At 41.0% G+C, this 26,246-nt stretch overlaps 2 protein-coding genes across 2 annotated transcripts in view; both read right to left on the bottom strand.

Annotated features, from left to right (window-relative positions):
- The window catches only part of LOC109467403 (kielin/chordin-like protein), a 34,850-nt gene extending 24,707 nt beyond the window's left edge, over nucleotides 1-10,143 (bottom strand). The window contains exons 1-19 of the mRNA XM_019765345.1: nucleotides 10,006-10,143; nucleotides 9,408-9,456; nucleotides 8,706-8,927; nucleotides 7,769-7,926; nucleotides 7,181-7,304; nucleotides 6,689-6,791; nucleotides 5,659-6,520; nucleotides 5,166-5,292; nucleotides 4,694-4,879; nucleotides 4,229-4,344; nucleotides 3,592-3,780; nucleotides 2,969-3,140; nucleotides 2,290-2,466; nucleotides 1,745-1,827; nucleotides 1,458-1,554; nucleotides 1,134-1,204; nucleotides 923-1,016; nucleotides 640-716; nucleotides 271-367 (exon numbers count right to left, since the gene is read on the bottom strand). Of these exons, the coding sequence (XP_019620904.1) occupies nucleotides 271-367; nucleotides 640-716; nucleotides 923-1,016; nucleotides 1,134-1,204; nucleotides 1,458-1,554; nucleotides 1,745-1,827; nucleotides 2,290-2,466; nucleotides 2,969-3,140; nucleotides 3,592-3,780; nucleotides 4,229-4,344; nucleotides 4,694-4,879; nucleotides 5,166-5,292; nucleotides 5,659-6,520; nucleotides 6,689-6,791; nucleotides 7,181-7,304; nucleotides 7,769-7,926; nucleotides 8,706-8,927; nucleotides 9,408-9,456; nucleotides 10,006-10,020 (3,019 nt within the window). The 5' untranslated portion in view covers nucleotides 10,021-10,143. The remainder of the gene's footprint in view (nucleotides 1-270; nucleotides 368-639; nucleotides 717-922; nucleotides 1,017-1,133; nucleotides 1,205-1,457; nucleotides 1,555-1,744; nucleotides 1,828-2,289; nucleotides 2,467-2,968; nucleotides 3,141-3,591; nucleotides 3,781-4,228; nucleotides 4,345-4,693; nucleotides 4,880-5,165; nucleotides 5,293-5,658; nucleotides 6,521-6,688; nucleotides 6,792-7,180; nucleotides 7,305-7,768; nucleotides 7,927-8,705; nucleotides 8,928-9,407; nucleotides 9,457-10,005) is intronic.
- Nucleotides 10,144-10,229: 86 nt separating this feature from the next.
- Nucleotides 10,230-26,246, bottom strand: part of LOC109467272 (kielin/chordin-like protein) — a 32,090-nt gene continuing 16,073 nt past the window's right edge. The window contains exons 4-6 of the mRNA XM_019765215.1: nucleotides 15,086-15,181; nucleotides 10,611-10,744; nucleotides 10,230-10,253 (exon numbers count right to left, since the gene is read on the bottom strand). Coding sequence (XP_019620774.1) covers nucleotides 10,230-10,253; nucleotides 10,611-10,744; nucleotides 15,086-15,181 — 254 coding nt within the window. The remainder of the gene's footprint in view (nucleotides 10,254-10,610; nucleotides 10,745-15,085; nucleotides 15,182-26,246) is intronic.

Below are 26,246 nucleotides of genomic sequence, written 5' to 3'. Positions count from 1 at the left end.
TAGTGGGAATGAACAATTGGCTTATGATTTCTCCATATTATTCTCTCTCCACGCAAGACTATCCGAAAATATACTCTTCAATTAAACTTTTTAAGGTAAAGTTGAGGAGTGGTGAACCACATTGACAACAGATGCAAGCGTTGACAATGATTTTAAATTGAACTAAAACTCTATAACTGTATACAGTACCTTAGGGCTACTTCTTGATGGCAAATGTGAATGTGATAGTATACATGTACACAACCAGTAATGTTGTAATGTTGAACCCACCTCCTTCACAGCGAGGACAGCACTCCCTAGGGGGTGTGTACTGATCCTGGCACAGCAGGACAGGACATTCCCTCCTCCGGCACTCCACCTGGCCCCTCTGGAATTATTGAGTTGAATTTATTCAGACCCACAATCATTACGATAACAACATTTTGCTACTCACTTACGTAAACAAACCATTACAAACTTTATATATTAAACAAAGTATTACAGTAACATTACTGTCTGTAAATACAAGATGGTGTTTTCTTATAATCCTTAGGATCTAGATGTTATCAAGAATCCTGCATTTACATGTAGATGAGAACATTACAGGGCAGTAAGTTAAGACAAAGAGCAATTAGAAATTGGGTGAACAAAGGCCCTTACCAGACAGGTACAACTTGTGCATCTGTCGGCATCAAAGATCTGTCCATTCCTCAGCTTCCTGCCTTCATACTCACAACCTGGGATATAAAATATATTTAAAAAGTTGTCGGCAAAAAATCTTTCACTCTCTCAGGATATTTGTGAATATCTTGAGAGAAATGCTCATCATTTTGAGAAATCCCTGATAAACAACTAAAAGGGAATAAGTTCAGTTCAGTTCAGAATGTAAGCGGACATCAGTTGACATCAAAAACACTTAGTCTTATGATATGTTGACCCTGACCTTTGCACTCTGGGCAGCACCTGCCAGCAGGAATTCTGGGATACTGACATGGAGCAGGAGGGCATCTCTGGGTCACACAGTCCTCAACTCCAGCCTAGGGTCAACAGGAAACATGACAATGACATTTTATTATTTTGAAAGACAATACGAATGAGTTATAGCCTTGAAGACTATAAAACATCTTAAAACTTGTAATGCAGCAGGACCTTACCACACAGGTGCAGGTGGTACAGGAGTCCCGCTGCCATCTCTCCCCATCTCTGTGCTCACCACAGTTCAACTCTGAAAACAAGAGATGGAACAAAAAAGATGACAAATGTCTCCCCTCTTTATCAGCCAATGTCTAAGTCATTAGAGTACAAATCACCAAGTAGCGTTCATTTCCGAATACCATCAAGCAACACATATCCTACTTTATTAGATGCATTGTGGTTACTGTAGTACAGCTATGAGAAAAAATTATATCACCTGTAAAGTAATGTGTTACAGGATATTATTCTAGGTACTGTCTGGTACTAGTGTAGCTGTTACCTACCTTGTGGACAGACAGGACAACACTTTGCAGGCTGTGGGACAGGGTTGGAGCACTGTGGCTGTGGGCAGAACATCCTCGCACACTCTACGTTTCCTCTCTTTGATGTAGGGAATATCAAGATAGATGTAATTGACTCATTAAATGATTGTGCCCTAAATTGTCTAAAGAAAATAGTTCATTAGATCCGATTCATTAGATAAAGAAAATACTTCATGATTCCTTTTCAAGACAGTAAATTGGTTTAATGACAAAATTTAAGATAAAAGATAAGTCTTCAGAATTTTCACCTGACAGGTGCAAGTCTGGCACACGTCCACCTGGTCTATAAACTCTGTACCTTCCCTGTGCACCTTGCCTTTGTACTCACAATCTGTGAGGACAGGAAATAAAGTATGTCAACTCGCACATCTATCAACATGTGTTACATGTACGTAACATTGGTTTAACCATATAAGGCATAGAATGATGAAATAAATGATGAAGCACAGATATAGAGTTTTTGCATTTTTGTAAAGACATACTTGCAGACTAACACAGTTGACTTCCTGTAAAATTGTTCCTTATGATTCAAGAAATACTGACAGCAGTCACAGAGAGACAAGTCTGGAGGAAAATCTTCATGTCTACCTTTGCCCTGCCAATGACCATGGCAGGTAGGGGGAATAAGTCACAAAGTTACATGTATAGTATTATAACAGTAGATTACCACACAAAGTTACATGTATAGTATTATAACAGTAGATTACCACACAACAAGTCAATACATGTATACTACATGTACATTTGTGTAAACAAAGTCTTTCCTGGAAATGTTTGGAGTGTTGTTGCTCACCGGTACAAGATGGTGAGGGGCAGCACTCCCCGGGTACAGACACAGGGTTCCTACAGCGGGGAGGGGGGCAGATGATGGGTGCACACAGGACACGCCCCATCTGACAGGTGCATGATTGACAGGGTTCCGGTTGCCATGATGATCCCTCAGCATATTGCACTCCATCCTGTAAGCAGCCTGCAACATAAAGATATTTATGATGTATCATATTTGATCCTTTTGTCTGTTTCAATTATGTTGTATTTTGCTGTATAATATTATTCTTCATTTCAACACTCACACTCACTCACTATATCCGGTTTATCACCTGTTGTTCCTGTCATTCGAGGGTTAGACATACTTTGTACTTGCACAGTCTGGTGCTGAGGCTTGATGGCAGCCCGCCATGTGCCTCTGTCATTCTCAACTGAGGTGAAGCACAATGATTTTCAAGTACTTACATGTACTAGTATAATTAGTGCAATGTGGCTTTACATCAGAGGGCAGTTTATCTATTCCTTTCTTTATTTTTTATGGTCTATCGACAGCCAAAAAGCATACGCCATCACACTTCAAACAAGACATGTGACAAGCTTCACTGGGTCAGTCTACTGAGTGACTGATCGAAAGCTCAAGGTGAGAGAACTTCTTTGTGTTGTATCTCAAGTTTCAACTCTAAACACATACTAAGCCATCTCACCATCACAGTTGACGATCCTGTTCCCCACGAACCAGACCGCGGTGCAGGTTCCGCAGAAGTCCACGCGGCACTCGGCCTGGGGGAAGGCGGCACAGGTGAGGCCGGCGCAGGGGTTCCGCCGGCAGATCACGTACTCTGTGTCACAGGGGCACGCTGAGATGAAGTTGTCAACCTAAGGGAACAAGAAAGAGACGATCGAGGTTTGAAAAATACAATTAGGAAGCTGTGGATTGCATAAGCAACACTCCATTTCAGCATAGTTTCTGTCCTTGTCCTGATTGAAGCACATCATACAATCCTTGGCTGTTTCAATAAATTTACAGAAACCAAAAAATACTTCTCAGAATTGAGATTCTGAAATCTCCAATTTCTTGTTTTTTTTATGTAAGGATTTGTACACACACATAAGTTCTGATACATTAAACTTTGTAATCTGACAATCTGACATGAATCGAAAATGTTTTTACACACAACTTGAGTTGCATCGGTCGACAAAACAGCACTTCTTCAGAGTTTGCTATGATGTGCTGTTACCTCCATGATCATACACCTACTATAAGAAAATCTCCAAACAAAGAGTGTTCATTGGACATCCTACACTTTCTAGTACATCACTCCATTACCTTGAAACAGAATCTGTCAGCCCAGCTTGATCCAGGATACTGTGAGATCTTGACTGGGATCATTTTGGTCACGTCCTTGCGATCCTGGATCCAGTTCTGCTCGTACCAGGTGACTGGGAGAGGCTGGAGCTCCACACATGTACGCTCGATCGTCATCAGGAAGTTTTTGTTCTGCTGATACAGTCGGTCCTGAGAAAACAACAAATGTGAATGCAAGAACAACTGTTTCTATATCATAAGCCGTGATAACCTTCGATGTTGGTGTTCCGGACTGGGTCATACTTTATGGTACAGCTCTGGCTTCCACAGAATGATTCGAACAAGTCTTGCCCTAGCTACCGCGTGCGCCATTTCTGAAAAGTCAAATACAGGATTTGGATGTTGGAATTGATGTTGTTGCATTTTTTGGTTTAGGAACGCCAAATTTTCACTCATTTCGCATTGAAAGGTGTGTTTTTGGGTGGGTATGACATATAATTATATAAAAACACAGTGTAATTCGCATAACCCTTGGTCCCAACCCTCCCCAAGTCAGATCGCGGTTGGGCTGGTACCTAGGGCAATACGGAATACATATAATACGAATAATGTTGTATTCTCTATGTACCAGATGCAACAAAGCTTAAATGTAACTCACCTGCACACGATAGAGCAGGGAAGTGACATGAGGGCCGCTGTAGGAGTAGTTACAGTTCTGCTGGTTATATCCTCGCAGGTTGTACCCAAACTGGTCGTATCCACTTCTTGTCAACCCTGACAAAAAAGACAAGAAAAGTTACTGTAAATCACAACGTTTTTCGCAGTCACTTCTATAATGCAAATTTATCATTACCAAAATAATTCGCCAACATTCTTTCTTCCTTCCACCATAAGATATAGTACTGCAAACATGTCAATTTTTCTCATACTGCAAAATTTTGTTACTGCAAATATTAAGTGATTTACAGTATCTGATGCATGGTCAACCATGAGCCTGTAAACGTACGTATCAACAGTATCTTCTTAATCCTAAGAGAAAAATCAGCAATAATCCTGCAGTTATTTGTGAGCAACTCAAATCTCTTCTCAATGTCCAAAACTTTTCAGCCAAACATGGACTTACCACTGATGTCATAGCAGGCATCACAGAATCCCTCTGGCCCATAATATTCACTCTGGTCCTGTTCCCCTTGGCGATTATAACCTTGGCGATTGTATCCACATCTGTCGTATCCGTCACGATCGTAACCATAGCGATCAAAGCCGCTACCGTCGTAACCGGAGTTGTCAAAGCCATCTCTGTTAAACCCTGTTGTAAAAAAGAATGTGTAACGTTCTTTAAGACCAATGATTCAAAATATCCACAGAAAGTATTCAACCCGGGTTCTAGCCACCACTAGTCACCAATTTGATTGAATTTTGCTGCTCATGACGGAAAAATTTTGCCCAAACCATCACCTTTAATGGACAAAAATTAGCATGTAATTTGTAAACTTTAAGACATGGAAACAGCCAATAAACTAAGCTTAGTCTACCAGCAAAATTTAACCTTCAAAATGTACAGTGGGAAATAGCAAAATTTTCTCAAATCTTACCTTCTTTGTTATATCCATATTGGTCATACCCCAGTCTGTCATAGCCACTTCTGTCATACCCAAACTGATCATAGCCATCTGCGCTGTACAGGTTTCTTGAGTCTGGCCGGCCTCTACGGTCATAACCCTGTCATAGGAATGGACAGAAACAACTGTTACATTTTTTACAAGGGCATTGACCAAACAAAACAGCTAACAGAACATCATTTCTATAAATGTTACCATTACAAGTCACACAAACATTTTGGAACACAGTACAATGTATGACAAGTTAAAGTTGTTCATGATGAAGCATAATCATCTTTAAAAGTTTAATTATTAATTAGCCTATGAATTCAATGTCAATCAGAACTCCTATGAGATAACAGGCTGATTGTACCCCAAACCTATGTCAGAGACCCCTGCAACAGCATACTTAAAGAGTGGATATTACTAGTAAACAGATACATTGTTTGTAGTAATAGGGCAATTAAAGTGAGACCATAAAACTCACCTGTAAGTTGAATCCATACACATCAAATCCATTCCTGTCAAAGCCTTGTCTGTTGAACCCAAGTTCGTTGAACCCATCCTGCCCAAAGATGGTGGCCGCATCAGTGTTGTTACAAGGTGTGCCTATAGAAGGAAGCCTGTATGTGTAGCAGAGTTGTGACTCAATGTTTAGGACATCCTCCGGTCTAATATGGAACGGGTACATTGGAACTTCCTTCAGAAACTCAGGGTAGTTGTCTGGTCGGTTTCCTGGCTTGTTTTGCCACCTCCAGTACAAGAAATCGATATAGGAATAGATGGCAAAGTAGAGCGGATCGTACGGACTTGCCACGGATTTCATGTCGCCGCCAACAAAGAGGTTGACGTATGCAGCGTACGTTTCCAGACAGTTCCGCATGGTTTCGTAGTCGTTCACACTTATGGCGAGCAGCATGTCCACCATGGTTGGGAGCTGGACTGTGAGGTTGAAGTCGCGAACCAGACAAGGTCGCCAGGGTTGCGATCCCTCGAACGGGTTGTCTGGGACGCAAACGCCCTTCCCGTTCCCTCCGAAATAGTTCGCTTGCCAAATAATCGCCTCGGCGAAGTTCCCAACATCGGTGGTGAAGTCAAAATAGGGCAGGACAACACCGCAGTCCAGTTCCTGAAGTTTCTGCTCCACACGACGCAGGAACAGCCGGTTCCACGGCAGGAACGAAGCGCCCCCTTTTGCCTCGGATATGTGGTGCATGTAGAGGTCGCGGAACTCGTCCCACGCGTTGTTGGGACCAGAATCCTTCAGTTCTTGGACGGCGTCGTGGAAGCGCTGCATTTCTTCCTTGGTCATGTCCCTGATCTCCTTCCTTACAGTCATCTGAACACACCTGAAGGAAATCATGACAAAGTCAGAAAAGAACAGCTTCAAAACTTAACATAGGGTACAATAATAACATGCAGTGCTGCCCCATAAATTAACTCTTTCCTGTCTGTCTTTTGTTATAACTAAGTACATGAACCCCAACATAACAGAAGACAATAACAGTGACACCTACCTGCAGTCTATGTTCCCATTCGGCTCACATGTGCACTGCTGGCAGCCATGCTTGAAGGTCGTTCCTGACCTGTAGAATCTCCTGGTTCCAATCACCACACAACCTTTGGTTAAAACAAACAAAAAAACATGCTATTGAAACCACTAGAAAGGTAACATTTGCGAAGCAAATTAATGCATAATGTCAACCTTCACATATGGTCTACTCTGTCAATTCTAACTCGAACACATTCATATATATGGTCAGACAGGAGTCTAAATCCCTCCTGCTGTAAAATTGCAACATGATGTAACCCAACACTAGTTACCATGGTAACAGTCTGGTTCAGGTCATTGACCTTTTTGGTTTGGAAAAGAAGAGGAAAAGTAGCAAAAACATAAATATTATCTTTTTTCACAGTACACTTTTCTGTATTGTTACACATTTAATTTAGAAACATTACAGTTCATATTCAAGGTAAATTTCTCTGAATACTGTGACCTGTGACCCTACCTGGGGGAGTCCTGCAGGTGTCGGGTTCACACTGCTGACCTGGCTGGAAGGCCACGACCTCTCTTCTCACATTGTCACTGGGGGTCATGACCTCTAACCTCCGGCACTCATCCAGGTCACGAACCTAGATGAGCAGAATGTCAGTCTAAAATGACGCAATTTTCAAATATAGCAAAGCAGTAAATCTAAAAATGTGCAAAAGATGAGCTGAAGAGTTTAAACTGGTCGGGAAAGTGAAGACAGGTGCTATGTAGAATATTCACAGATTCATTGAACAAGGAAAATTTCCCTTGCTCTTTTTGTCAAGTACAGTGAACAGTGGACCATGGCTAAACGTCCCGTCCCAAGGACTGTAACCCTTTCCAGAAATTTGCATGTTGAGTGAATGACAATAGTCTGGATTTGAACCCCCAACCTCTTAGTCCAGACACACGGTAACACCAACACCTACCTGGCATGTCACCCCCTGTTGTAGCACCTTCCTAAGGACTATGACCCTTTTCGGTAATGTGCATGATGAGTGAATGACAATAGTCAGGATTTGAACCCTCAACCTCTTGGTCCAGATGCACGATCACAAACCCTTACCTGGCATGTCACCCCCTGCTGCAGCACCACAAACCCTTTGTTGATGGTGACATCAGGCCGGTTGGTCCTGCTGAAGCTGCGATGGCAGCAGGCACCGATCACACACCGGCTCTGGCAGTCCTGAAGGGTCTTGAAGTTGTTACCATTCCCGTTACAGCCTGGAAAAGTTGGAAGAATATCATTACCTAAGCAGATGTTCAACATTTTGGACCATAAACAATTGTAGATAAAAACCTAGTATATATAAATGCGTATGATAGTCATTCAGCACCAAGGACAGGGCAAATTTTATTCAGTTACAGTAACAGTTGTTTAGCTTAGCATTCAGCACCAAGGACAGGACCAACATGTTGTGAATGTCATCTAATAAATGTATGTCTAGTGTCAGTGTAAATGATGGTTATTCAGCACCAAGGAAAGAGACAGCATAGGGCAAACATACTAACTCTACTTAGGTATAAATGGCTATCATTCAGCACCAAGGACAGAGACAGTGTCATCTGATACAACTATTCTTAGTGCATGTGTTAGAGATGATTTTTCAGTATTAAGAACCGAGGTAACTTAGCTGAATGTCATAAACGTTACTATAGGTTGTGTAAAGATAATTGTTAAGGATGATCATCATTTGGAAACAAGGACAACAAAACTGTTGAGAATGTATTGATATGATGGTCATTCAGCACCAAGGGCAACAAAATGCGACACACACATCTTACAATTTTTGTTGCTCTACCTTTACCCCCCCCTCAGATTTTTCTCAGAAAAGCCCAGTTTTCTGGTAAGGAGGACTGAAGAATGTACATTTTTAAAATCTGGCCAAAAAGTGTGACCTTTGGCATAGTTTGACTTTGACTAGAATTCCAATGGAAAGTCCATTTACTGGTCCCTCCCCTAAAAACAAATCTATACATTTGTAGGTCTGATGTGGCCTCACCAGAGAAGATGAAGGGTTCACACTTCTGGTTGTACAGGTTGTAGAAGAAGCGAGGGATGGAGCGTTTACACTCGCCCGGCGCCACGTGCTGCACGCACACGTTCAGCTCGTACTGGCAGCGCGGGCCCGCGTGGGTCGGAGGACAGGCGCAGGTGAAGTTGACCGAGTCTCTCTCACGCACACATCGCCCGTTGTTCAGACATGGCGACTGAGTACAGGGGTCTGCAATTGGGACAGAAGAAAGAGATTGTAAGGCCTAGGAAAAAAAATGTCGTGTTTCCTGTTTCAGTCCAGAAAAGAATTAGGGTCTGTAGGTAGGGATTATCATTTTTCTTACTTTGTCAATGTTAGAAAACCGAATGTACAATGCTTCATCAATCAGGTGTCAGATCATGGAGCTACAGAAAAGGTTGATCAGTTCAAAACATTTATGTCCCTTGCAGTGGTGTACCCCAAAGAAAAGGCTAGGGTCGGTCTGGAAACATTTTTTTGTAGGTCTAAGACAGTATCTTATGAGCTTTAAATCTATTTCAGTACTTTTCTTCTTTGTCCATGAAAACAGTGATGTACTTTATACAATATGGACAAAATATAACACATGGTTAGACAATACATTAAGTTAAAATGTGTAAGACAATATGGAAAAGAAACCTGCAAATCTATCTTTAGTATTCTTCATTGTCCATCAAAAAATGTACTTACCAAAACATTCTGGTCTGTCCTTAGGGATAGAGCAGACTACTTGTCCATCCTGAAAAAGTCAAGAATAAAACTAAGAGCTTATCTCACTGAAACTATCTCACTATCAACTTGTACGATACATGTTTCTTACTATTTACAAATAATACCAACATATTTACAGGTACAGTACTTTAACATCAAAGAACATACTCTAAAATTGACAAAGTTCCATGTGACAGTACCATCAGGCTGATTTGTTTTAATCTTACAGAGAAGGATTTCAAAACACATCATAACGTATGCTTCATGTTCCTTTAAAAGTGCTGACTAGAGTACAGTATGACTACACTACCCAGCACGTTGGCAAAATGTACTGCGCCTGTGCGAAACCCTGATTTTTTCACGGTTTTTGTTGGATGTTTGGTCACTGTTGCATTAGAATTTTGGCTGTTGCAGAGGATATCTTTTCCGACGTAACATTGGGAAACTACAGATCGAATGTTAACCTTATATTCGCGAATACGACCTCATATGAAACCCTCTGCTGAAGTGCTATGCACAATTTATTACAGGTTTTGCACAGGTGCAGTACGTTCTGCCGACATGCTACACTACCCACCTCACAGGTACACATGGCACATGGGTTAGTCTGCCACTGCTCCCCATGTTCATGACTGTCTCCATCAAACACACACTGTCTCAGCTCCTGGTTACATGCACACTGCTCACGGGCTGCGATCCTTCGCAACAGGTCTGCTTGCTGAAAGGAATCAGATTGACAAAGTAAAGTTGTTGTCTTCTTGCTCTACATTTAAGCATGGCAACTTTGTACTACATGTACATTCATCTGTTTCCCTTAAAAAAGCTCTGGAAAAAGCAAGAGTAAAGGAACAAATTAGTACATAAGCAACTGGATAAATTCTTTGACGAGATGAGTTTCTGATAGCATCCACTACTAACTTTCATCAGGGACTTGAAAGATGTGGAAACTATCTGAAAAGTCTGACTCTATAGAAAATTTATCCAGTTGCTTGGTTCATTTTGTATCAATACTATCATGTAATGTTGTAAACTGATGTATAACCTTTGTTGAAGTACATGAAATTTGTCGTCTTCTACATGTAGCTCTAGTCAACATTTTAGAACCAAGGTATAGATGGATATCTATCTCTATCCATTGCTGTAGAGAAAAAAAGACAGAAGGAACAAATTTAAAGTACATACCTGTTGTTTCATCATGTTGATCATGAGGGTGAGTCCGTCGATGGTACGTTCCAGTTTGGACACCCTCTCCCCGGTTATATCCTGGTTCTGTCCCCCCACTGCCACAGGGAAACCCTGTGACTGGACTCCAGGGTCTGAAAAACAGAATGTACAGTCTTATACAATTGGGCGCAAGCCCTTTTCCATAGAGCATAATCGGCCAGTTTAATTCTACGTAGATCAGAGACAGGCTGCTCTAATTCAAGATAGAGCGTAATTGGCACATTTTGCGTAGAGCGTATTTGCCATATTCTACATAATGCGTTGTAGCCACTTGGAATTTATTGTAAAGCGTAATCGAGAAGTTTCCGAATTCAGTGTAGACTGTTGTCGGGACACCCCCCCCCTTGCAGGCCCCCATTGGGATGATTCGTGGGGAGGGGGTTCAACCAAACATGCCTCAAATCGGGGATGCAAACTCTAAACTGTGAGTAATAAAACCAGAAAAAACAGTTGTCATCCCATAAGAAAATGCTTAGTGGTGATTCTTTAGAGGTAGATAATACATGTCCTGTGGCCTAGTCGTCTGTAATCCTAACCACAAGGTTTCTGACAGCTAAAAACAAGCTACAACATTATCTTCAAAGGATCATAGACACCCATAATATACTGAGTTTCCAATGTCTGGGCCATTAGATTTGAACCAGACCTTGTGGTAGTACATGTAATCACAAGTCAGACCAGTTGCCAAAAACTTTAAAAGCACCACATTTCAAGTCAGCCAGAGGATTTCACTAGTGGCTATCTGAACTATAATTAATTGGCTGGAATGAAAAAAATGACTTGAGAACTCTGTTAGATATGTTGCACACCAGGCTTGACCATTTGTCATCATGAGGTACATGTAAAGTCCAGTCTTTTGTGTTGGAAATTACAATTTAAACTGCTTCATACCCTGGTGTGGACATATGCTGTGTGACACACTTTGCAGTGGCAAAGATCATTGTAACTATGTAGAGGAACTGAAGCATTCATGTTAGGCAAACAGAAATATTACAGTACTTGAAGAGTGTAAGACTCCTCATAAGGTCTGAGAGACATGAAGAAACCACTGTAAAAATCCAACGACAGTAGCTGAGACACACAAAGTTGTATTAGAGGTGCCCAAAAACCATCTATTCCAGATCAGATGGATAAAGATTTTCCTGCACCTAACCTGTGTGGGTTTGTTGTTGTAACATTCCACAGACACATGCAGCCCTGTTCATGTCTGTATCCATGTCCCAGATTAGCCTCAGGACACTCTGGCATTTTGACACAGGGGTGTGTAATGCAATTAAGAGCACAGCTGGAGTTAATAAGCAACACAGAAGATAGCTTGAGCTTCTTTTACTGATAAGTCACCTTCAGATGACATCTAGGAGTAAGAGGGCTTATTTTAAGACACTTTTTGACACTTCTGACAAATCTTTATCATTTTGTAGTTGATCCAAAAGAACCACAATGACAGCAACTTTTTTTTATCTGCAGATGACCTTGACCAATGCAGTGTTCCACCAAGTTGACCTTCTAACTGCATCCCTTGACCTTCAGACCTCTGACGACCTTGATTCGCTGATGGCCTTACCACCTGATGACCATTACATGTCACGTTACTGATGTACCAGCAGAGACACACGTACAGCTTCAGAGGGTAGAATTCATAGTCAAAGACTTTGAAGCATCCCGGAACAAAGAAGACATTTTATCCTGAGAGTCAGTAGCTGGTCACCCTTGGTGGTCCACCATTCCAGCATCAATACAGACTCTGAACAAGGCTCCCCTGCTGGTTTGCATTTTCACCCTCAGGACAGGGCAAACAACACAGGATATACTAGCCCCCTAATCAAAATAGAAAACAGGTGCCCTGCACACTTCTTCCATGTTGGAACAACAGTTCCACAGCAAAAATGCTGGTAGTGCTTATAAGCTAATTGGGCTAGACAAATTCCAATAACGTACACCCCAAATATGAGACATTCTTTACATTTGTATGTACATGTAGATATTATTGAGTACCTGAATTACAGTTATTTTGTATTGTGAATTTACAGGGTCTGCTTTCTGGATTGCAAGATGATGTTCAATCCTTAAACATCCTTGTGTTGGATCCCAAGCTAAAACTGTGGGGGAAACAATCCTTAAGATGAGATGTTGAAAGCCTTCAGCTATAATATTGCATGCCCCTAGCCAGGATTTTGAATGGGGGTGTTCTTCCCAAGGTGTTAGGGACCAGCGAGGCAAACCCCAAAGGCATGAGTTTCCTATAGGGGTCTGGGGGATGCTACCCAAGAAAATTTTGAAAATGGTTACCTTCTGAAAGGTATTTCCTACATTTTTGAGAGGGCCTGCAAGCCCTTTTTCGTAAGGCGTAATCAGGCCGTTTTAGACTTCGTAATTCGTAGGCAGCCTCCGCAAAAATCAACGTAATTCGTAATTGGACATCAGCCGCAAATCGTAAAGTCGTAATCAGCTCTGAGACTTTAACGTAATTCGTAATAAGGAGCGACGAAAATTTTGCGTAATTCGTAATCACTACCTCCCCTTGCAGGCCCTCTTATAGGGACCAGCGAGGCAAACACCAAAGGCATGTCCATTGAGTTTCCTAGGGTTTCCTAGAGTTTCCATTTAAATTTGAAAATGTAATCTTCTGAAATATGGCATTTCCTGCGTTTTTGAGAGGATTTCTTTTTTATTCAATGACAAAGTGTGCAGTTTTTCTACAAATCTAGGCCCACTGGTGATCAGTCCATCTTTTTTGAAAGAAAAATCTAAGACCTTTAGATAAAAAGTGGACTCTTGAGCCTTGTGGGGGGTTCTTCCAAACCACACGCCCCACCCAACCACACCTGACTACAGGCATGTGTTGCAGTAATGTGCTTCAGATTCAGAAGTGTCTAGCTAATGGCACGTGTTCAGCAACTGTCATAGCATCCGCTTCAAGCAAGAATCTCAAAGCACCCCTCATTAATCTGACCATAATTGATCTGACAGGCCTCAACCTATCATCCTGACAAGAGGCAAATTTAACACAGTATCTCATTATCCTCATAAATTGAAAGAAAATGATCTCTAGTTCCTCCCCCACTTGGGACTCTCCAATGTTGTTTCTACCCTGATATCTTCATTTACTGTAGGTCAGAGATCACTGAGATGCCTGCTGGGCTTCAGTAAAGAAAAGTATGTGAGAAGGCTCCCTGCTAGGAATGGATCAGGGGAGGATGCTGAGTATTCTGACCTACATGTATGTGTATGTCATCAATGAAAACTATGGACTACCACAGTATTTGCCTGGATGCCAGCCAGACTGATTCCAGGGCCTACATGTACACAGGCCAGCTTTGCTGCTTTTAGCCTGGAATCTGAAGATAATATAGTATAGAGTAAAGAGACTCTTTTTTTTTTACACAAGTCTTTTATTCAGCCGACGTATCAGTGACCATCTGTCACCTTCCTCAGGGCAATTCTGACTGGTTCACATTGCACTGCAGTACAGGTGTCATTGTTATAGATGCATTTCCAAACGTACAATATTAATTTACATATGCGTGGTTACACTCTGGGAACTGTATCTACAATGCAATCTACAAAATGCCGGCTGAATAAAAGACTTGGTTGTGTAAAAAGAGTCAGTGACTTTCCAACCTGATGAAACTGTGTCTCACAGTCTCTTTCGTATTTGCAGACATTGTCCCTGACCTACAAAAATTCCTTTTTCTTCTTCCTTCTGATGTTTTATTTGTAATCATAATGTCTCCAAACCATATTCTTATCACAGACAGATGTTTTTTCCATGGTTTCCCATGTCCTGACTTTTTATCCCCCAATTTTCTGCCACATTAGAAATGTCCATAATACTTAACCTTGGCACCAAAGTACTGGCAGATGTGACCCAAATATTTCCTGTTCGGGTCAAGCATGGAAAATTGGTGGTTATTTTACCCTTTCAACTTTCTATGGTTACTTCCATTAATTTTGTAAAAATACCAATCAGATATTACCTACAATCAAACTTGAACAAGTGACCACCTGTGCATGAGGACCACCTGGCCATTTTTTTGGTGGTGGTGATACAATTCTTCCCATTGACAGAAGCATTTGCCATTAGAAATCCTGTCCACAGTGACCACCTGTACAGTCACATAGAACAGATTTTTCAGTCCTCTGAGGCACTCTTCTTGGTTTAGGGCAATTTTGACTGTTGTAGCCTGGCAATGGACATCCAAGAAGAAGCATGAGTGGGTATACCACCAAAAAGCAGTCACAATGGCTAGTTGGTCCTTATAATATAGACATGGTTACTTGTACACAATTGACTGTATTTCTCTTCTTCACACATCCCGAAAAGAAGTCCACTTCCTGTCAAGTACAGAGATGGCATAGGAAGAGAGGAGAGGGGGTTCTAACTGGTAGGAGGTAGAAACATGTACGGTGACAGGAAGTGAAATTTCTGTTACCTTGGCCAATCCTGAGAGGCGACCCTTGAGCTGACTCCCGCAGCACCTGCAGCTCCTTGTTAGCCTCCTCCACAGCTGCAGTCACGTTGTAGTAGTCTGCAGAAACACATCAATGAACAATTTGATTTATTGAACAATACAACAAGGCACATGAAACAAGGCAGCTATTGCTGGTGTTGTGTCCCACACATAGAAACAAATACAGAAGAGACAATAGTCATTTTCACTTGAGGCACGTGACAAAAGTTGTGTAAAGTGCCTTTCCCAAGGGCACAAGATCGGTGGCATCTCAGGTATCGAACCCGGGACCTCTTAGACTTGGTTCAGAGTCGAGCACTCTGCCGTTATGCCACATGACCCCACATCAATGTACATTTTCTAGATCATTCACTGACTGTTTGCAGTGCACAATATCAATGTGTTGAAACCTGAGCAACACAGTTGACACAATCAGAACATGTGTTGCCATCCTAAAGAACAGTAGCCTTTTAACTTTTGTCCACTCCCCACGTTCTGCTTTTTGGCCAGTAGTGGATCATGCGGAACAGATGGAAGCTAAAAAAGGCTGACACTCAGGCTAAAAGAATTTGCCAGTCATCAATAGACAATGTTCTACTTCTAGCCTGGATGTCTGCCCTGTTAGCTTTAGAACTCTTGTTCACTTCTGACTGATTCTGTTGGCATAAAAGCTAGCATGTATTAGTAAGCTCAGGAAGGCAACAAAACTTATAAGGCAGGTGATTTGGCTAAGAAAACTTATAGAAAATGTTTGACTTGAAATTTAATGTGGTAAATGAAAAACAAACTATCTACTCCAAACTTTGTGCTATACTACAGCAACTTACAACAAAAGACCTATCCTGAAGCCCCGCCCACCTGTCAAAACATAGAAATGCAAATATTTGAGGGTCATGCAGCCACTCTCTCATTGGTCGAACTGCTAATTGCCATTCTCTCATTGGTTGAACTTTTCATTGTGACTGACATTTGGGATCTGTCATTTTATGCTCCAGAATCAAACTGATATCTGCTGTTTGAATCAGCACTCCAGGCAGCAGCATGTTCCTGTTATTCTGCTGAAGGGTGATGGGGCAGGGTAGTGGGCTGCTTTGTAGTTTTCTTTTCCACATAGTAAGGCCACACTAACCAAACAAGCTCGACCTGTGGGTCACTTAGATGTAAGAAACCTTGCAGCGGGAAGGAGAATGAAGACATCTGTGAAATGTCTTTATCTGGTTTACGCTGTCACCTTCCGAAAGAGGGCAAAAAGAATGACTTTCATTGGGAGATATTTGGTATGATTCATCTAAGTTGGATGGAACTAGGTAAAGGTAAAGGTCCAAGTTGAGTTCCAGTTATACATGCCTATAACAGGCTCTATAGAAATGTGAGTTTAGATTCAAATCAAGGATCCAGTTTAGAGTTTTTTTGATCATTAACTGCATTGCATGGATACTAACTGTTGCACTCAGAAGTACTTTTCTTTCTTTCTTTCTCTTTCTTTCTTTCTTTCTCTCTTTCTCTCTCTCTTTCTTTATTTCAGGAATGACTTGCCCAAATAAAACATACAGATAAAAGTACCCATAATAACAATAGTAAAAAAATGTCTATGAGCACAGCTGGGTTGCCTTTGCACAACACATTTCTTCTGTCCAAAAGTAATCAAAAGCAAATTTTGGTACCAACAGAAACAAAGCATCTTCTGCTTTCCTCTACAGGAGTTTGATACATTATCAATAGTTAATACTTTAATAGACCCTCATGCCTTAACATATTTCTTCTATCCAAAAGAGAACAAAAGCAAATTTTGATACCAACAGAAACAAAGCATCCTCTCCTTTCCTCTACAGGAGTTTGATACATTATAAAACGAGATATCAAAACTGTTCTACTGCAGTACCAACAAAAGCCGCCAGGGGGCCCAGAATCTAATCATTTCTAGGTCTTATCAAGACCTACCCACATACCAAGTTTCATGACAATGCATATTAAGCTTCTTGAGTTATGCTGTTCACAGACAAACAAACAGACAAACAGACAGACAAACGCTACTGAAAACATAACCTTCTTGGCGAAGGTAATAATATGTTAATAGATCTTCAGTGCAGGTGTAAAGTAATGTGTACACAACAGCTTAGAAAGACATCTACATGTATTGTTGTGACCTGCCCTAAGCTCCGCTGAGATTTCTAGCATTTCAGGAGACAGGAAGCCATCCAAAGGGGCAACCAAAGGTTAGGTTTGGGCATGTACAAATGTGGCAAGAAATACCACCATGCCAAAACAGGTCACCCCTTCTGAGTGAGATGGATTAGTGAAGCATGTTTGTGGCTTCATTCCTGGGTCTATTTGACCTTATAATTGGCATGTGTTAAACTGGAGGGGCAGAAATGACAAAAGTCAAATAAATATGCTTCCAATTTTAGCTGAAGGTGAGAAGCCGACTGTCTTTATACGTTGATGATTTATACTGTAAAAATAATTGAGACGACCTCAATCAATCTGTCCTAGGCTTGACAACAAATCACTGTATGGCAACAAAGATCTAAAGCTTGGGAGATACCCTTTACTTTGACAATCTCTTCTAACTTTAGCTGGTCGTTAGTTTTTTGTGGGAGGACATTCTGCAATACACTGAGGAGAGAAAATGCTAAACCACTGTCCTTTAGGACCTGGAGTTTTTGTACTTTTTCACCTCATTCGAGATATTTCACAGAATGTTCTAAGAGTGCAATTTAGATCTAACAATATATACAAGCCAATCCCTATAACATATTTTGTTCATTAACATCACCAAAGTGTTTGAATATGAGAACATAGCTTATGCATCTTTAGCCACTGTTTTCTTTCCTTAAATTTTTAATTTTGACAAAATCTCTTCCACTACATGAAGGCAGCTGTGTACTCTGACATTGCAAGGTTAAATTTTTCTCCCAATATGTTAGGCACCCTTTTCAATGGTACAGGCCCAGTTGTTAATTAGTTACTCTTGGACAACATCCAGTCCATTTCCACTTGAACTACCCTCAGGTTTCTCCTATCCCTCTGGTAATGAACATGAACCCACACAGCTCTTAGCACAGATCGGTAAGGGCACAAGTTCACTGAGAAAATAGCACACTATTCCTATTTGAGGCCGTTTTTCGTAACTAAGAACACCTATATGGGGTATCGTGAATGAAAGAGGCATTGTGTAGTAGACTGCCCTTTGAAGGTGGGACTTGTACGTGAAGGGGCACTTCAACACAACAACCTTCCTACCCCTTGTACAATGGAGACGTCAGAAGTGCTGAATATATCTCTCACTGAGGACAGATCAGTTCTTCCTTAAAGGAGGAAGAGGTGACGAAGATCAAGTGTAGAGATACCCCTGAAGAGTTGGCTATTCCTTGAAGGGTGATCTTGAAAAGAAGTTTGTGGCAGTGGTCCAAGACTCGGAGACATAACTTATAGCTTCCTGGACAAAAACACAGCTGTATGCTGAAGTTCTGAGATGCATATTAATAGTACTTGGACAAAATCAAAAGGATCCTTGTGATTATGGTTGCAGTGTCTTCTTGTCAGGTAAATGTATCGGGGTATGTTTCATCTGTTTACTGAAGAAGAGCAGTGGGGAGGATGCCAATGTTTACTTACTGTCTTTGTGGTTTCTTGAGATGGTACAGATGGTTTGTAAAGATAAGCGGACAACATGTGTTATTCCAGAGGAACTAACAAACTTTACCAGTAGTACCAATGGTCTTCACTTTGTAAATCATGTGGTTTATTGAGACAGACAAGAACTCTGGACTTTGTTTCAACTTTGGAGTAGATACATGTAGCATTCAAGCTTTCAAAGTTTTTTCAAAGGTGAGAAAGATGGAGAAAGGTGGTTATTCACCTGAATAACTACCAGAAAACAATTTGTCCATGGGAACTTCAGTAATAGCAGATGTATAAGTTATGCAAATCATTTTAAGGGTTGAATATTCAGGAATAAACAATTCACTTCCATCAGCCTGACAATATTAGCCACACCAAATTAAAGGCATGATGCCTGAAAAAAGAGTATGGTTCAGTGACTTGCAGCCTTTCGTGTACAACATGAAGACAAGGAGGTTAGGAGTTCGAATCCCAGCTGTTGTCAGTCACCTGAGTGATGCTCCTTACAAGGGTTACAGACCCTAGGAGGAGATGTTGTAAGCAGTGGTCCTCTGTTTATTGCACTTGTCGAAAGACGCAGGGGAGTTTTTTCTAACATGTTGAACCTGTATCATGCCCGTAGACAGGATTTTGAATGGGGGTGTTCTTCCCACTGCTTGAGGGAACAGCGAACGCTGTAGGCGTGAGGCGAGTGCCGAAGGTGTGAGGTTTCTAGGGGGTTCCAGGGGCATGCTCCCCTGGGAAATTTTGAAAAATGAACCTTGAGATAACTTTTTTCAATGACAAAGTGAGCCGTTTTCCTACGATTCCAGCCTCGCTGGTGACACAAATCAGTCCATCTTTTAAAGAAAAATCTTGGACCTTTAGATAAAAAGTGGACCAAAAAGTGAACCTTTGAGCCTGGGGGGGGGGGGGGGGGTTGTCCAACCCCCTGAACCCCCCCTGGCTACGGGCATGTGTATATTATATATGTAACTGTACATCGGGTCAATCCATCTTTTACCACCAGTGAATGATAGTAGCTTTCTGTAAACTGTAACAGGATCAGGACCCATTCACAGAAACATTTACATTTCCAAAAGTTACAAACTTGGGATATTTACACAGAAATTTCAGAGTACTGACAGACATCTTTTTAATGTCATTTTCAGGAGGAGGAGGGGGGGGGGATGTAGCATAAGAAATGCTGGGAATCAGAGCAGGTGATAGATTGGGTACATGTGAGGTATCTGATCAACTTGTCAAAGTGGAAGTCCAGGGGTTTAAGAGATTCTCAAAGCTGAAACCTCTTGATGAATAGTAACAGGTGTCATCAGCCAGCTGAGAGATTAAGAATATAGTTTCTCCCCATAGATAGCCACCCTTTGACAAACTTCAATCTTTTTAGTCATGAAAGACTCCTGCTGAAACTGTGCGTTCAATTTAGGATGGGCTTGGGGACTTCTAGATCTTTTACGGCAAATACTCTCAAGTTACTCAAAGACTCTTGGTATACAGGAATGGCTGGTACCTAGTGAGTATTGTTTGCAACCATCTCTGGACTCTGTTTGCCATTGTGTTCAATGACTTCAACTTTTTATCAGCTGTTGATATTAACTAGCTGAACAAAATGGAACGTACAAGCGAACGAACTGTATATATTTAGCATCTAGACATTGCATGTATCCAGGCTTGTTGTTTGTTGGGTGATTGGCATGGGAATTGCTACCAGTAAGGGTAAGTTTATTGCTGGACACTCTCCAGTTGTCAGGTTTTAACAGGACACTTTATCCCTTCTGACAGGCTGCATCAATATAAGAGAATTGAGCACAATCACCATAGATAAATCACCAAAACAGCAATACATTATTTCAACAGTCATTGTCCGGTTGCATTCCTTTGAGTTTTGAACATTTTGTACAGGGGCTATGTGATCATCAAGTGAAAGAAGTTCAATAAGTCCACGACCTGATCCTCTTGAATAATTTTAATTTTAAAATTTAAACAAATGCTCTTGAAGTTCCAGGGCAAGCTGCTAGGGGGCCCAAACTTGTGTCATTTCTTTCTTAGCACAAGAGCTACCTACCATGCAAATTCCGTGGCTCTAGCATGTCTGGATCATGAGATATCTAAACCAGAAGTGCTAATGCAGTACCATAACAAGACGCTAGGGGGTCCAAAATCTCATCATTTTGAGGTCTTGTCACGACCTACCCACTTACCAAATATCAAGACAATCCATATAAGCCTTCTTGAGATATCATGTTGACAGACAAACTAATACACACTCGAACGCCTATGAAAACATAGCTTTCTTGGTGAAGGTAATAATACATCTTGTACTTTGCCACTGTACATTTGTACATGTACCATCAGCCATTGACTTACTGCATCATTTACTTTTGTTAGTACTGACTACAAGGTTCAAGAGTTGAGCCAGCTGGTGCCTTGCTCAGGCATGCATCTCAGAATTCTCCGCGACCCTGAAAAGTAGGGTTCCAGTACCCTGAGGTACAAGGTAAGGCAGAGGACACAGTGACTGGTTCTCAAAGTTTAGTCTGGCCCAGTCCGCCTGTGTCAAACCCCTGACTGTTTTTCACCCCGACAAAAGGACAAGGTCATCACCACCATCAACTCTCTGTTTAGTTTAGTTGTTTCAACCAAGTTGTTTAATCAACATGTCCTTAAGGAGGTTGGTTCGGTTGTAAAACTTACCAGTCTAGCCAGTAAAGAGGGCCTGCATGGGGGGCTCCCGAGAACACTTTATCATAGAGTCTATGCTAAATTTTGAGAGCCGGCTATGTATTATGCTGAATTCAGGAATCCTCCTCATTCCGTTTTAAGATAAATTCCGGGTAGCTACAATATATTACGTAGAATCATAAAGGCAAAATACCCTCTACGCAAAAGGCGTCAATTACGCTCTACGTTGAATTAGAGTGGCCTGTCTATGGTCTATATAGAATTAAAACGGCGAATTATGCTCTAAGGAAAAGGGCATGTGGTTTTCCAACAGGCCCTAGAAAAAACTGCCGGCCATAGCCTTTTTTTTGGTGGACCCCTGCAAATGCATGGGACAAATTTTTCGAGCTGACCAACCTTTTCTAGCTCCATGATCTGACATGTGAATGATGAAACACTGCACAGTCATTTTCCAACATTGGCCTCCTATAAAGGGGCCCGCAAGCCCTTTTCCGTAGAGCATAATCGGCCGCTTTAATTCTACGTAGAGCATAGACAGGCCACTCTAATTCAACGTAGAGCGTAATTGGTGCATGTTGCGTAGAGCGTATTCGCCGTTTTAATTCTACGTAATGCGTTGTAGCCACTTGGAATTTATCATAAAGCGTAATCAAGAGGTTTCCGAATTCAGCGTAGAGCGTTGTCGGACCCCCCCCCTTGCAGGCCCCCTATAAATTGTCCCGACTGAGAAGACCTGGCATGCGTGCACTTTCTGACCTTGTCTTATGCCTCCCCAATTAATCTGGATGATTAGTTTTTCCTGTTGAAGGAAACCTTCCGTTTACCATATCTTTGATTTCCGTTTGTGCTAAATTTGAAATTTCTTGTGACCTCGCCAGTCCTAACGCACTGGTTGTAATGAAAATTTATCATGTGTACCAGATGGTTGGAATAAAACGAAGTTACACTATGCCTATCATGTGTCATTCATAATCAAAAGGTTAACTAGCATTACAAATAAGAAGGTTTACACAGTCATCTTAAAGTTTAACTGAGGTGAAGCATGATGCTTTTTCACCTAGCTAGTAAATGCAGTTTTGCTGTGTCTCATGTTTTCAGCCAAGCATGCCGGATCGACCCTATTCTGGTGGACGTACCAACCACGAAAAGTATCTAATACCAGCCCAGAAAAGAACGAGAAACAGTCATGCCTTCAAATATCAGAGTTATCAACCAAGACTTGAGGTGATCAAAAACTCGTAAAGTGGAACTCTCATTGCCGTCATGCACAGTTTGGGGCATCATCACTAGAAAGATTTAAACAACTCCTACAAGTAATCAAATGTGCAAAGATTGAATGTAACAAGTCGTTAGGTGTAATAGCTAGCTGCCACTGCGCTGCGTGCCTGCGAAGCTGGTATGTTACGTCGAAGGGCAGTTATACCAGCTATACCGATACCGGTGTGTTGAGTTCTTTCTACAAAGGTTTGCATTATGAGGCTACATACACCTGAAACATACACAGGCCTCTGGCTTCATGTCCCAATCTGAAAGGACGAATGCAATCCCCCAGATGATACCCAAGCGGGTACAAACTTCCGCCCTCTGGATCCGCAGAATTCGGAATGCTAATTAAAATGCCCTAAAAGCCAAGTGTCCTTTAGTCTTTATTTATACAAAGGCACACATTAAACTATCTCTTTCTATAAAACTAAACATTTTTCCAAATGGCTTTTTCGTGTCCTTAATGAAGGGAACCTGTTTATTTTTACAGTTTGCAGCCCATATCATGCCTGAGGTAATGAGATATTAAAGTTTTTGAAGTGTTTTCCCAGACATTCAGTCAGTCAATCAGACAATATCATACTTTTTATTCATAGCCTAGATGCCAGACTGTTTCCAGAGCCGATGGTAACTTAAAGGAAGGCATGTACTATATGATGTAGAAGAATATTCTTGGTGGCATGTTGGCTCTGGCAAAAGCTTTATTGACATCAAAGGAAACCACCAAGGTCATTACAAAGCACCTGTTTTTCTAACCTGAAATGTGACTCCCCTATCAGAACATCTAAAGACCAGAAGAGAAAATCTAGAGGGCACAGAGGGATCCATATTTAGACTAGATCCTCTGCCAAAGGCTGCTGAAATTTCTTCCTTTAATAGATAAAGGGGTTTGTTTCATCAACAAATATAACTGCAGACCTCACACATTGTACATCTTGTACCATATATGTCCTGATAAAGACACACTCGTCAGGGTTTAATACATGTTTAAAGTTAAAACTTTTGGTCCAACACAAAAAGTTCTCTCACTTCGGCCAGTCACTCTGGTTTTCCTCAGTTAGTCAGTAGACTTTTTGTGTTGGACCAAAAGTTTTAACTTCAAACATGTAACTACCAACACAGATGAACTTTCATGATAGGGTTTCATACAGTTATAGTTTCTTCATGTCTAAAGTTTGGATGCCTATGACAGTTTACCATAATACAAAATAAAGCATTATGTTCTAAGATGACATAATAGCGGAAACTACTCTATAATTTGCCAGTTTACATTTCACCAATTTTCCTCATTTTTGCTGTACATTGTAAATCAGTAGACCATGAAAAAGTGAATAAATGGAACCACATTTAATACAATTTCATTTCTTAATTCTTGCATTATGACATAAAATGTTGTCTTGTTGCAGCCTTGAGCGAGCACCTAGCACCTTTTTTCCTTACCCTAAAAATGTGCCTTTGAAACCTGATACTTGCCCAGGTGTCCTCTGTAACTTGTCAGTTTGGGGCTTCCTGTCCACTCAGAACTACTGCAAATCCTGCAGGAACTGGGAGAAATCTGATCTAATCTTTCCTCCTGACACTCTGCAGATCACTTCATCCACTCACTGACAGCCTTATAATTCCCACCAAAAAAGTTCAGGGGCAGTTGGGATTTTCTAAAGGAACCTACAAAGTAAGGAGGATCAGGAATTATCTAAGACCTTTTTTGTACTTTTTTGTAACTCTGTGGGTCTGAAGGAAGGAGTTGGCACATGGGCCTGCATGGCCTTTTCATAAGGCGTAATCAAGCGTTATTTGTAATCGTCAGCGAAAATTTTGCATAATTCGAAACCACTACACCCCCCATGCAGACCCGCAGTCAAGCTGCATTAATTATGCACCACTTCTTGAAAAAGCATCACACTTTACGGGGGGGGGGGGCTTTATCTCATTTGAGGATGACTGCCTTACACTTTTGGGAAAGTACTATGTTTTGTAGCCTGGTTGCCAGCCCTAATTTAGCTACGAGAGTTTTTTTTGTCCTCTGCAGCTAAATTAGGTCTGGTAACCAGGCTTTCTGTTAAGTTGGCAAAGAAACATCCAGGTCTTATCTATTTATCTGTCCAATTATCCACAATTTTTTAGCACTTGGATGGACTTGAGGTAAACAATCGGAAAGCAAAGCCAGGATGAAAGGAACATCTGCAAACATCTGAATGACACTTTCTCAAATGGCTCAGTTCTAAACACACAAATAGTCTGGCATACTTCCATATTGTTAATAGCAACTGAAAACAGTCAGTCAGGTCAGACATTTCAGCTATAGCTTGTAAGCTCTTACATTAATTATAACTCTGGTGACATCTGATGTACATGGAATAAAACCTTACATACATGTAAGTTACAAGTTTACAACATTATTTTTAGATACAATGTACTTTTTTATCTTTTTAGGGGTAGGGGCTAGCTGAAAAGATTGATTGATTGATTGATTGATTGATTGATTGATTGATTGATTGATTGATTGATTGATTGATTGATACACATTACATGATTGTGCATGTGTATCATTGGCAACTATAACTAGGAAGTCTGTAAGCTCTTAAAACTTTCGTGACAGCTTGTTAATTTAAGACAGTACATTTCGCCTAAGACTGAAAAATCTGCTTATTCAACCTTACTACTATTGGAAAATTGACATTGGAAAATTTGGATACGGAAATAATTAGGATTCTTTTGAGCAAGTCCAAACCTACACTAATGAGCATTCAAATAAGTGAAAAACACAGCATATACATGTACAACTAAAATGCATGGCATTTCTCACAAGTGAAATCAAACAGCTTGTAAGATTTCTTTACCCACTTATCCCCAAAAGCAATTTAAAACCAAAGGGGAACAGCTTTGACATTTGGCAAAAGCCACTGAATGTCAAGTTTAACTCTTAATGATCAAAGCCAACAGTACATGTTAACACCTGTGAAGTTTCAAGCAGTCACAACTGGCTGAAGAAAACACACCAGCGGTCTTGCATCTCCTTCTACTTCTTGATGCATGTCTTTAGGCCACACCAATTTAATTTGTTGCTTCTTGGATATTTTCAGAAAAAATATGAAGCGACAGGGCGAAATAAAAAATAAAAAAAAACAGGCCAAGGCACCCCATGAAGGCAGGAAATGTTACGATATGAGCCATGAAGTCAACATACCAGGCTGGTTTTAATCAAAAAGATTTTGAACTTTTAATGAAACAAAGTTGCATTGACAAACTTGAACAACTAGGAGGAAAAGGACTTTCTTCAACTGTTGGGGTTAAATATGTCTTTCATTGAGCATTTTGCAGATGGTTCTGAACCAAAAATCTTCTCAAATCAGAAAAAAATGGACAGGGTGAAGCAGAGAAACAACAAATTAAATTGGTGTGGCCTTAGAAAATAATTACACTTTTTTTTCTTGGAAGAGGTTTTGGCTGAGTTATCTGCAGTTTCCTTCCTCCAGATGTTGTAAATGTCAGCGGAAATGCGATAAAAATCCTGACCTGATAACTTTGGGCTGCCCGAGGATTATGAAAAAAGTGATCATATCAGATCCTAGAA

The sequence above is a fragment of the Branchiostoma belcheri genome, unplaced genomic scaffold (assembly GCF_001625305.1).
Source record: "Branchiostoma belcheri isolate BF01 breed outbred unplaced genomic scaffold, Haploidv18h27 scaffold18, whole genome shotgun sequence".
Taxonomy (NCBI): domain Eukaryota; kingdom Metazoa; phylum Chordata; class Leptocardii; order Amphioxiformes; family Branchiostomatidae; genus Branchiostoma; species Branchiostoma belcheri.
The sequence above is the reverse complement of the archived record's forward strand: the minus strand, read 5'-3'. Positions and strand labels throughout refer to the sequence as shown.